Genomic DNA, 12160 nt, shown 5'->3' on the forward strand with positions numbered 1-12160 from the left:
TATTGACACTTCAAAGCATGACTTCCCTTGGTACATCCACTAATGAAACCCCAGAAGGTTTTGCAACTCAAAAGGTGATTTGGTGAGGTTCCAGTTGCTGATTAACACATAACTAATTTTCTGCTATGGAAAGATCTATTTCTACTTTTTCTCATAATTCTATGTTTGTATTGGAGGCAAGCTGAATAAAATAAGTTTTGGTTGGCTGGTTTAATGCTGTTTAAAATATTTAAAGCTGGCCTATTTAAGATTGTACAGAAGAGTATGCTGGATTTTTACCTTCCACTGATCTGTCACTCTGTATTAGTTCTCAAGCTGGGGAAGCAGATTAGATCATATGGTTTTGTATTAAAGACTGTTGATATATAGGGCCTTGTCATTACAGCAGTTTTATTAAAGGAGGTTACTGCCCCCAAGGGGAGTCTTAACATGTACTGTTATTTATGCACAGATGCCTCTGTCATTTAAAGGGGTTGTTAAATTGTATTTTAATATTGGGATGACAAAACATTCTTTCAGTCTGCCTATTTATGCTTGGGCTAGCTCATAAGACAACACAGAGGAAACGTCCACAGTTTTCAGGCTCACATAATGTATAATTGACTGTTACAATTGTTAAATGTGTTGTTAGTGCCTTTGAGCACTAATACCTATCCCACAGTTATGGAAACAAAAAATCTTGCTTTCTTCAGAAACTTCTTTTTGATAGTGAAGTTTAGCAAGTTCTAAAGGGGGAGTGCAATAACCTGCCTTGTTCTTGTCACAAAGTGATGTGACAGAGATGTGCTCTGACCTGAGAAATGCACAAACAGATTTTTGAAATTTTTTTTTATATTCATTCCAACAAAATGATCTCAAGAAAACTAATACCATGGCAATTTTTAGGTGAAATGACCTACAGTAGCAATTAATCTTCCTTCGTGGTGCCAGAGAGTCAGATTTCGTATGTGGCTTATGACCATTTTCCCTCTAGGTTTTGACTCCTGGTTATATCAATGTGCCCTGTATCAAATCAACTTACTGTTGCAATTTCATAATGAAATCCCTGCCTAAAGAGCATAGAAGAAACCTAAACCCATTATTGACAGAAACAACATACAGTTTGTGCTAGATGGTTGCAGGATGCATTGATTAAAGCTGAACTATTAATCAACTCAACCTTGGGTAAGTTAGCCCCAACCCTACTGCAGCATGAACCCGTACCTCATCTCCATGTTGTCTCTTGGCTTCCCCTGCTCATAACAAGAAGGGAGGGTTGGTGATGGAAAGGTTTACTCTCCTTTGCAAGGTCATGCTGGTGACATGGTACCATTACAAGTTCTTTGGAAAATGGAAATTCTTCCTAGATGAAGTATAACTCACTCTGATGCAGTTTTAACTAGCAGGCACCTATAGATGAGGGAAACTAAATGTCTTTTTTCTTCTGATCCTCGGTGTTTCTGTGTGTAGGAAAAACTGATATGGATCTAGATTTAGCTAGGTGGATGTCTATAGTAAAGATCCAGTCTTTGTCCAAAGCTTTGTCTTAAACTGGAAACAGAACAACCATTTGGCAGCAGTGTGGCTTTTAGTAATTGTTGGCAAAAAGACTTCGTCTCCCGTTACCCCAATTCATCCAAGTCCCTGCCAGTTAAGACTTGCTTGTTTGTTTTTAGGTGATGTTAGGTTGTTTTAGGACAGATAACTACATGGTGTTATCTGTCCCAAGTAGTCATCTAAAAATCTGATTCCGCAGAACCAAGCCTAAGAAAATTTAGAGAGGTTTAGGTAGCACTATTATCAAAATGGATCAAGTGGGTAGAAACTCAGTGGGCTGGTTATGAAAATTATTATGAGGGCTTTACTTTGGTTCAATGAAACTTACAGAAATCAATACCTGCTAATGCCTCACATTAGGCAAAAGAACATTTTATCTAGAGAACAACTCTAGCAGACCCTGCTTGAGCAAGGGGTTGGACTAAATAATCTCCAGGTGTCCCTTCCAGCCTCAATGGTTCTGTGATTCTGTGATTACAACCCTCAGCCTTTTGCAGAAGGTTGGCACAAAAGGCAGTGCATCAGGTATCTTCTGAAACCAAGGAATAATAATGCTTAAGGAGTATGCAAACTTTGGTCAGGGTTGCTGCACAAAGTGAATTTCACCCTCAGGCCATATTGTCTCAGCCTAATTCATGGTAGTTCTTGCCTTCAGCTGCTGGAACAGTACTAGTGGCTCCAGGAAGGCTGCATAGATGGTGCAGGTAGTACAGTGGTAAATCTTGAGCTTAGAGAGAGAGAAATTTTAAAAAGCATTATGATCTATGTCAACAGCTTTGAGTCAAATCTTAACTTAGGACTTCAGTATTTGGTCCTTCTTAAAACAATGGGAGAACTTCACTAGAGGAGGGAGAATAATCCGTTTGGATTTGGGTTCAGTATGAGATTAAAGTGCCCTTACTACCTGTGCTTCATTCTGGTCTCTGATGTAACACATGAGCTCTTAGTTAGCTCTTGTGACTGAAACAAGAAAATAATTCCAAGACTTTTTTTTCTTCCAGGTTCTATGCAAGTGATGAATAAAACAAGGCGGATCATGGAACACGGAGGTGCTCATTTCATCAATGCCTTCGTGACAACACCCATGTGCTGCCCATCTCGCTCCTCTATTCTTACGGGGAAGTACGTCCACAACCACAACACTTACACTAACAATGAGAACTGTTCTTCTCCATCCTGGCAGGCTCAGCATGAAATACGTACGTTTGCAGTGTACCTCAACAACACAGGATACAGGACAGGTAAGACCAAGGCTGGCTTCGTCTGAAAGCTTCCTTAGACTTATTAGTACAGAGGCTAATGTATATAATGTTTTAATTTGTTCTCGTAATGGACTGCAGCAGTGCAGAATGCCAGAGCTTCAGTCTTGCGTGTAGGTTTAGCTTCCTTGTGCTTTTACTTGAGGAAATTTAAAAAAAAAAAAAAAAAAAGACAACTTTTTTCAGAAGCTGGGAAGGATAAAATAATGTGCATGCTTGAACCAAAGGCATAGTGCGTGTAGAATATGCCCTGCAATTACCTGAAGTGCACAGAACAGACAAGAAAGATGCTATGGAAAGGAGTTAGTGATTTGAATTTTTCATAAAACAGATATATTAATCAAACTAAGAATACAAGAGTAAGAGACTGCTCCTTCTGTGCTTTCAGGCAGAGCTGTCAGCTGGATTGGTTTCTCCAGACAATCCATTCCCAGAAAGGTGTTTAGGCTAAGTAACAACTGAGGAATAATCGGCAAGATCAAAATACTCCTGAGAAACAAATTATCCTCTTTGCATGCAATGCTCCTTAGGAACAAATATCCTGTAGAAGGGATTTCAGAAAATATGTAGCATGTGTTTCACACCTATTTCCTTCTTGCATTCTCAGACATGAGATTTAGGTCCTTGCCCATTACAGTGGTTTTGTCACTTTTCTTGCTAATGCCTTTTGTCATGATGAGAAACAGGCATACACCTGGTTCTCTCTGTGTTATTTATGGTATATATACTATAGTATTGTAGTATAGTTGTTATTGATAGTATACATTTTTTTCTATGAATTTATAGTGTTTGAGGCTTCCAGAAACTAGTATAAATCTTGAATAAGCGTAACAAGATCATTATTTTCTTTCTAACTATTCACATGAGTTTTACATGTTATTGCTGCAAAGTCTTGGTCTTAAAACAAATAGGTAATTTCCTTGTTTTGTTTTTCTAAAATAAAGACCTGAATTAATCTGGAAAGAAATAAATTAGGGGAAGTGCACATTCCTTATTAATTGGTTGCTGTTTCCCTCCATTTATCATTCCTGGCACTAATACCAATGATCATATGAATACCACACCAAGGTTAATGTTTTATTCTTCATAGATTGTTTATTTTGTGTTTACTGATGTTTGTCTGTTGTAACAGTTTTTACCTTTAGTGACTATATTTCCAGCACCTGCAATTTCTACTAACTTGTATAGCTATTGCAAGTGTCCTGGTATTCATGTCTTATATTTTTACATTAACTTAATATTTAAATTTAGACCCAAGATCTTAGTGAATCTATATTACATTTTCAGTCTACCTCAACTGGCAAACTAAATTTATTGGAACACATAGAAATAGTACTTTTACAAGTACAAAGCAATCTTCAGCTGTAAATGAGATCCTCATTCATGTAGTTAAACGTGATATGTTGTTATACAAATTTAAATGGAAATTGCCATCATTGGAAGCTGGTGTTCATTTCTGATGCTCTGGTTAAAGTCTTAAGTTATCCAGTATGAAGGATGTCGGCAGTAAGAAGGTATTTTTTTTACCTCCCCCCCCCCCCCCCCCCCAAATCTGATCAGATTTACCTGCTTCAGAAACAGCAGGAAATTGTATTTTAGAACCTTGTTCACTCAATTTCTCAAGTTTCAAAAGTAACCTGCTAAGGAGAGTATTTTGGAGATTATGAATACAGTTTCTCTGAAATGGGGAGTCCTCCTTGAACATGACTGCCGTGAAGTCAGCGAGGAAGATCTGGAAAGCACAGGAGTTCATTTGTAGGGTTGTTTTTTGGTGGTTTTTTTTTTTGAGGTCCATGGTAGTACTGGTTTGCCCTGCAAACATACAGTTTAGCTTCTTGATCTCTTTTTTTTTTTTTTTTTTTTTAAGAAGGAGGAGAAGAAAAAGAGGCCATGAGGAATAAAGCCTTTTGAGGCTTGCTTTTATATTTAAGTTCACAGCCTTGGAGTGATAAAGCTATTATTTTGGAAGAGAGTTTGTTTTTTTCTAATTCATAAGCCAAGCCTTCTCCCTGTGTTTTTATCTTCTCTTTTCTCTTTTGTTTAAACTTGAAGGAAGAAATTGTACTCTCCTACTCCACTTAACCTTCCCTCTGTTTTTCTTTTCTGCTGCTTGTTTCACATCTCCTTGCCCTCTTCTCTGTTCATTGTGATCTCCCTGTGTTTTGTTCTGTTGCAAAAGATGATTCTGCTGGGGACTGTTCTTTTTGTGTTGTAGTATTTTCCCCGTGGCGGTGGCGTTTGTGGTTTGGATCTATACAGGCTTGTGCTGCTGCTGACACCTTTGGGAAATGTGCCGGTGGTATTGCGGGCAGGAGGGAGCAGTGTGGTGCAGGATTCTCTTGCGCAAGTTGCAAGTAAAAAATATGAGAGGGGATGGAAAAGGTGCGACATTCCTATAATTGTTTCTTAGTTTCAGCCTTGGTTGTCAGTTTTATATTTTTCAACTCTGGCACTTTAAAAAGTTTGACCAACTTTGTTAGGCACTGGACTTGACAGAATAGAGATGAAAGGAAGAGGCTGAGCTCAAGGGAAGTTCTGTCTTTGGCTTTAACAGGCAGGATTTCAACCATCATGCATAGGGCTCACTGTCGCTTTATGTGGATCATTTGAAATAAATATCATGACAATGGAAAGGATGGGTTTTCCTTTTACAATGGAAGCCATTGAGGCAGAAGGTGTTACAAGTATGTCTTCCTCTGCGTTAACCTGTCTCACAATCTAAAAAATGCCAGTGTTGTGAGTAGCGACTGAAAGGCTGTGTTCTTGTTACATAGCCACTACACGTAGACAATAAGTTCCCAATCTCAGTATATTAAGCAATCAGTCCGATTTTGAAGAGCTTCTCACATCATTGTCCTATTACATATTGTGGGAAATTAGGCAAGAGGGACAATTCATGTAAACAAACCAAGTCAATTGATGAATTAATCTTTAGAAAAGTCAGTCTAAGCAACATCTGAATCATCACTAACTTAAAGTAGTGGACGCTAGTACTTCAACTTGGAGCAGAAGACGATTAGAATGGAAAAGAAACAAAGAGATCCTGTGACAAACATTTCTGAATGTCAGGGAATTTCTCTGCCAAAGGTTTCTGAGTAAACATTTACAGAAAAAAGGTTCTGTTTTCTGTGAACATACGCATCTCTTTCCGTGAGACAGCTTTTAAAATGCACGATGCATTGTTGCATGCTTGGGTCCTGCAGCAACAAATACCAAGATGTTTTATTGGAATACAGATTTAAACTTTTCCTTAGACATTACTTAATGAGAAAAGCTTCTCTTTTCCATTTGCTTGGCTGTCTGAATGATTAGGTCTTAAAATTGGTGACTGATTCCAGAATATTTTGTCAGCCTTATCTGCAGTCAGGAAATGGAAAGACATATTTATCTTATTAAATTCAACAGAATTAGGGATGGTGGGCCAAATTCAGCCTGGCAGAAGGACACTTTTGCTTCAGTGAATCTTCTGAGCGAGTTCTGTTAATTTATGGTAGGGCTTAACGTGGCTCAGTATGCAGCAAATGCAGTACACATTTTGGCTAACTTACCATCCTTGTTCCTGTTGAGCAGTACCCTATAGTACAGCTAACCCTATTCAGTTAAATGAACCTATTAGCGAAGGAAAAAGCTGCTACTTGTATGGTAATATGTCAGTATCTCACTCTGATGGTAAGTCCATACTTGAATTATGCAAAGAATTAATAAATGCCATTTTGCACCAGTCGTGTATTTTGAACCTAGAGAAAAGTCATTGTGGGAGGTCCATCTCTGCCATTATAAAAAATTTCTTGTGAATAAAATCATTCTTAGCACTTTCACGGGGCTTTACAATAATTAACTAATGAATTCATTAAAATTCAGTGACAATCTTCCATTTCCTCCCATTAATATTAGACTAAGAAGACACAGTGGCTGACTGCATTCAAATAATTATTTTTCCACTTCACTGTCTGAGCCTTTGACATTTTAAAGTGATTTTAACATTAAAATGTAAGAAAAGGGAGAAAGGCTATTGGTAAATGTTTATTAAAGGAGGAATGAACCTGAAAAATATGTGACCAGGTTTTAATGTCTAGATACATGCCAGGAGAAAAATTCTTAGATTATCAGTTCCCTGCTGTAGAATTTGCTCTCCACAATAGTTGCTGGTTGCTATTTTTTATTACAGAAATACTTAAAAACTTAAGTTGATCTCTATATAATTGCTTGGTAGGGAGTAATTGGTGACCTAAAAAGTCAAAGAGTAGACAGAAGCAGAGACAGAATAGTGAAGTACTTTCTACAAGGTCACATGCAGGTAAAGAGCAACGTTAAGGAGAGATGCAGGTTTTGATTCACACTCCAGCATGGCATAGTGGTTAGGGCACTGCACTTCTTCCCTGTCATGTTACATGCGTATAAAGAAAACAGATTATCCAAGTCAGAGTAACATCCTATATGCAGGACAGATAGCTTTTGCAGCTGATGAAGAACTGAAGGCCATTCTTAAAAATAATAACGAAGTGAATTAAGAGTGAGACTTAATTGTGCAAATCACTTCTAAAAATTAGGAACTGAAGTGTTATGATATTCACCTCCAGGACATCTAGGTGACTTTTCAAAACTGCATATCAGGTTTCTGAATTATTTATCTTGAAGGTAAATTAGTTTCCTTAGATCTTTTTCTCTATGTATAGAAATATTATCTTAGCAAGGTCTGTCAAATTATATCTGTTAGATGGTTTGAGACCATTAGACTTGAAAACAGTGTGAAACAAAGATTCAGCATAGTGGCTATATCATGATAGCTATTGCTGCAAAAGGAAACCCAGGATCTATGCTGGAAAGGACGTAAGAGGAGTCCTGATGTATAGCCCAAATCCACTGACTCTATCCATGTTACTACTTCTGGCAGGCTTGGTCCATGGCGGTGTATTATTGAGCTGGAATATCCTGCAAATACTCTGGAGAATGACATTTTCAAACAAAAGACAAGTTCTGGATTTCCTGCCTCGTGTGTTAAAGACTTTTTTTTTTTCCTGTCCCAGCTCTAACTTCAGTTCTATGCTATAAGTTGGTTTCAAGTCAAACATGCATGTATCTTTTCCCTCTGTTTCTGTGAACTGAGTTCTAAGCATCAGTGATTTCACTTTAAACATATTATAATGTATGATAACTTAAAATGAGAACACATTAAGTAGAGCTGTGGTCTCCTGAGGATTATGCAGAGGTAAAACTTAACTATACAGCTGCTGTTTCATCACCTGTCTTCTGCATGTAGCTTTACATTATTTAATGTACATTTTAACTATCCTGAAGAGAGGAATATATACACTTCTGTGAATAACTCACTGAGTAAAATCCACAAGATAGCCTGCAATCCAATAAAACTTTCCCGGGAGTCTGAGATGAAGGCATTCACAACTACATAAATAAGCCAATGTCTGTGGGTCCCTTACTTCCAGTCATATTTTGTTTCCTTCTTACCCTCTCTCTCATTTCTTCCCCTAAATCTTTCTCTTTTCAACATAAAATGTTGTAGATTGTGAGAAACGCTTCATCTTTTTCTTTCCCCCTACTATAATGTACTCTTCTGATAGGATGCCAGTTCTAGGATTTAAAGTGTAATGGCTTTGTCGTACTGATTTATCGTTTCAAGCAAGAAGTAATTCGTAGCTTGATACTTCTTCAGAAATAGGATTATCATTTCATAGCATTCGAAACAGCTAAAAGCTAAACAGAATATTTGCACATTATGAAAATATTTTTTAAATCTTTGTTAGTTTAGATCTTGTAGGATGGCAGTACTTACAAAGTAAAAGAACCTATTGGCTTTTAAGTTTTTCATCTTCCAGTGCCATTTGTGTTCAATATTAGGTAGCTTATCAACCAAAAATGAGAAGAGATTCCCTCCTTCTCACTCCAATTTAAGATCTTTTGTTTTATCCAGCTAGCAATTTAAGTCCTTGTGGTATCTTCTTGCATTCTTTTTTCTTTGCTTTTCTACAATGCTGGTTTTTTTGCAGAAGTCTTTAAAAATCATCAAATTTAATTTAGTAATGTAATTTACTGAATACAATTTTCCTAAGTTGTCTTTCCTATATGCCCAAAGGTGTGAGTGTTCTACGTGGCCCACATACTTGCCCTGTACAGCAATGATACATAATTTAGTGGGCACTAGAAAGGCTTAGTGATATGGAAGTTCAAAGATAGAACAGTAAGCTGTATGCCATCTTTTAGTAAAGTGTATAGGAGAACAGTGATGATTTCAAGGACTCACCAGTGCCTACAATATACACTTTGCAGATAGCTTTTAATTCCAGTTTCTGGAAGTTGATTTCCAATTTCTTTGAATTGGAACATCCTCATGTCTTTTTGTATGTTTTAGTAGCATGAGTACTGCCCTGAGACCCTTGTCTCGTCTTCCAAGTTAGAGATAATAGCACTTCCCATCCTTGTGTATATGTTATGTATGAGAGGACTATATATGTTTTTGAGATGGATGCATTTCAGGACTCTAAGAGGTGACTGGTTATTTACCAAAAAAAAAGTGTCAAATACATTTTTTTGTCAAAAGGTAAACGTACAGCCAATAAACTACTGTAGAACCTAGATTTATTCTCTTTCAGTGAGTATCTTGTTGAAAGGAATTCTGTGGTTATATTGAACCAGGGTTGAACTTTTCTCCTAATTGGATTCAGTAAGACTTTATTGTTTTTATTTATGAACTAATGCTTTTAGTAGTGTTCTTCCAAGTTTATTGGAAAAAAACAGCTTTGTTAAAATACAGCAAATACTTCTTCTTGCACAGCATATCTCAGTAGCTCCCTGAAACTTGGCGATCAGGTTTTCTTCAAATCCTATAGACAAAATGGCTCTAAATGAAATTCTTTTGGAGTTGGACCAAATAGCATGGTGCAGACTTTGGTATTTTAGTAAAGATTCAGCGTTAAGCTAGATAAGCTTTTGCTTAGACTGTTTGTTATTAAAAAAGGTCTGACAATCCACTGTTTGGGAGGTTTTTGGTTTTTATGTGTGGAGGAGGAGATGTTGCGTGTGATGAGATGATGATAAATCTAAAGGTTAAGATTCTTCTGTGACCATTATACATATATGGGGGAGTGATACCCATGGTAAATTTTTAATAAAATGTGTTGTTGTGGTGGTTTTGACGTTGGGGAACGTTTTGTGGAAGATCTGAATGGTCAGGATTGGCCACCAAGGAATATGAGCAGACTGACTAGCAGAAGTGAGCTGGGTTGTAGAGTAGTGCTCTAAACCACGTAGCCAGCCAGCACTCCTGCTTTCTCTTGTGCTACCCGGTATAGGAAATGATGCTGTTGCGATACACTAAGTCATCTTGTCCTGAATTGTAGCAAAGACTGATGATATGAGGATTGCCATTTCTAGATTTTTTTCCTTTAACTTTCAGAGGATGTGTGTGAGAGGGATGTTCAAAAAGATATTTATGCCTTACAGTTCTAGTTGTGTTTAAACTTCTGTAAGCTGTGCCATAGGCATTAGTGAAAGGGGCTTTGGCCCCAATTCCGTTGGGAATTTGCTCACCTGAGAAGGACAAGCAAGACTTGTCTCACTATCAGCATTCTTCAGTTTGATTCCTTGTTGACCATTTCAAAATATTTGGTTTGAGCCCTTTTGTTTTATTTGGCTTCATCTGCTCCTCTTCAGCCAATTCCCCTGATTCATTAAATAGATCTTGGCACTGATCCTTGGCCACAACTGAGGAATGTGCAATGCAAATTCAGGAAGAGGAACAAAGGTGTCATAAAGATTACTGTGCATTGCCTTTGTCCTGCTAGATATCAGACTAGTCCCCTGGCATAACAAGAAAGCCTGTAGGCTATTCTAACTGCAGTAGTTACCTGTTGCTGTACACCATGGTTTTTACAACTATTATGTTGCATGAATTGTAATAATAATTTTTATTCCAGTTACAGAGAAGAGCTGTGCATGTAAAGGCTCTTGCCTTTAGTACTACTCTTTTTATGTCCCTGTGATGGTGGATGGAGCATGTGATCTTTAAGAAAATTTTGTGCTATCAGTGTACTATAGGTTAGAGAAAAATTGGGCCATCATGTGCAACAGACGAAAATAAAATGTGTGTATACACCTGTACTTCTCTCCAAGTCTAACTGGTTAAGTACTTCAATGAATTCATCATTTCAAGGACTATTAATAGACTACAAAAGAAAAGAAATAGCAAAAAAGTACTCGGAGCCCAGTCTTCCTTAGCATCCTGAAACTGGTGGAATTAAAGGGAGCTGAGAACAAAATGTGGTCTTAAGCCTCTCTTTTGCTCCTTAAAAGCATTCTAACATTTAGGAACTCACTGTATGTTTTATGCAACCCATTAGATTTACTGCAGTTACTGAGGTATTAATACTAATGCCATATCTTCTAATCTTTGCAGTAGTGTCGTATTTCCTGTTGTCACTAAAGGTGCCAACTGGGACCATTTTGTTCAGGTGACTTCAGCACTTAGGAGTTACTGATTTTTGGAAAATCAGGTCAGTTATTTTGATACCTAATGAGAACTGATGTCTCTTGAAAAATCTTTCCCATGGAACCAGATTTAATACTGAATTATAGGATTTTATCTCAGAAACCCCATACTTCTGCTGTAAAACCATTAATTTCACTGGGTTTATTCCACTGTACATTGTCAGTTTAACAGTATATTTGGCCATGATGTGAATGCAAAGCTGACTTGACCTTTGGGCTTACTGCTTGTTGCATGTGTACTTAGCCATGCTGAGAGTGCTTTCTCATCTGCTTTCCTCTGATTGTCTCTTAGAGGACAAATGTACTGAAAGTAATTTTTGCTAGCTATACAGCAGAAATAAGATTGGAAATGCTCCCCTCCTCACCCAATCCAAAACTAAAGGATTGCTCAAATGTAGCTAATTGTTCAACTTTGAGCTGGGGAAAACTAATATCCGATCAGAAGTAAAAGACTTTAGAGGGGTAAACAAATCCCTATGAGTAACTAAGACTTGCAGCTCAAAACCTAAGTTAATACCTGGAAAGTTGGCTGTTGAAATATGACAGAAAAACAGTGCTTTAAATATGTCTTTAAAGTACTTAATGCACAACGTTCATGTTTAAAGGTAGAGGGTTAATAGCTTAAAACATGAGTTACTTCACAGTCATGGTGGTAAGTGCAATTTAATGGGGTGCTAATACGTGGATACAGCTAAGTAGCATGAAGGATATGAAGAGAAGACTCCAGGAGGAGGGATGTGTGCTATAAATACTGAGCTTACTGTCCAGGAGTTAACAAAAAGCTGAATTTTACTTTTTTCTCAGCTTCAGGATTTATTATGAGAGCATGAATATTTACAAATATATTCCTAAATTATGAAATC

At 37.4% G+C, this 12160-nt stretch overlaps 1 protein-coding gene across 11 annotated transcripts in view; it reads left to right on the forward strand.

Moving 5' to 3' along the window:
• Positions 1 to 12160, forward strand: part of SULF2 (sulfatase 2) — a 169392-nt gene that overhangs the window by 106750 nt on the left and 50482 nt on the right. For all 11 annotated transcript variants that reach the window (XM_076351662.1, XM_076351672.1, XM_076351666.1 and 8 more), the window contains one exon: positions 2538 to 2777. In XM_076351662.1, the coding sequence (XP_076207777.1) occupies positions 2538 to 2777 (240 nt within the window). The remainder of the gene's footprint in view (positions 1 to 2537; positions 2778 to 12160) is intronic.

This window comes from Aptenodytes patagonicus, chromosome 14 (genome assembly GCF_965638725.1).
Source record: "Aptenodytes patagonicus chromosome 14, bAptPat1.pri.cur, whole genome shotgun sequence".
NCBI classification, from domain to species: Eukaryota; Metazoa; Chordata; class Aves; order Sphenisciformes; family Spheniscidae; genus Aptenodytes; species Aptenodytes patagonicus.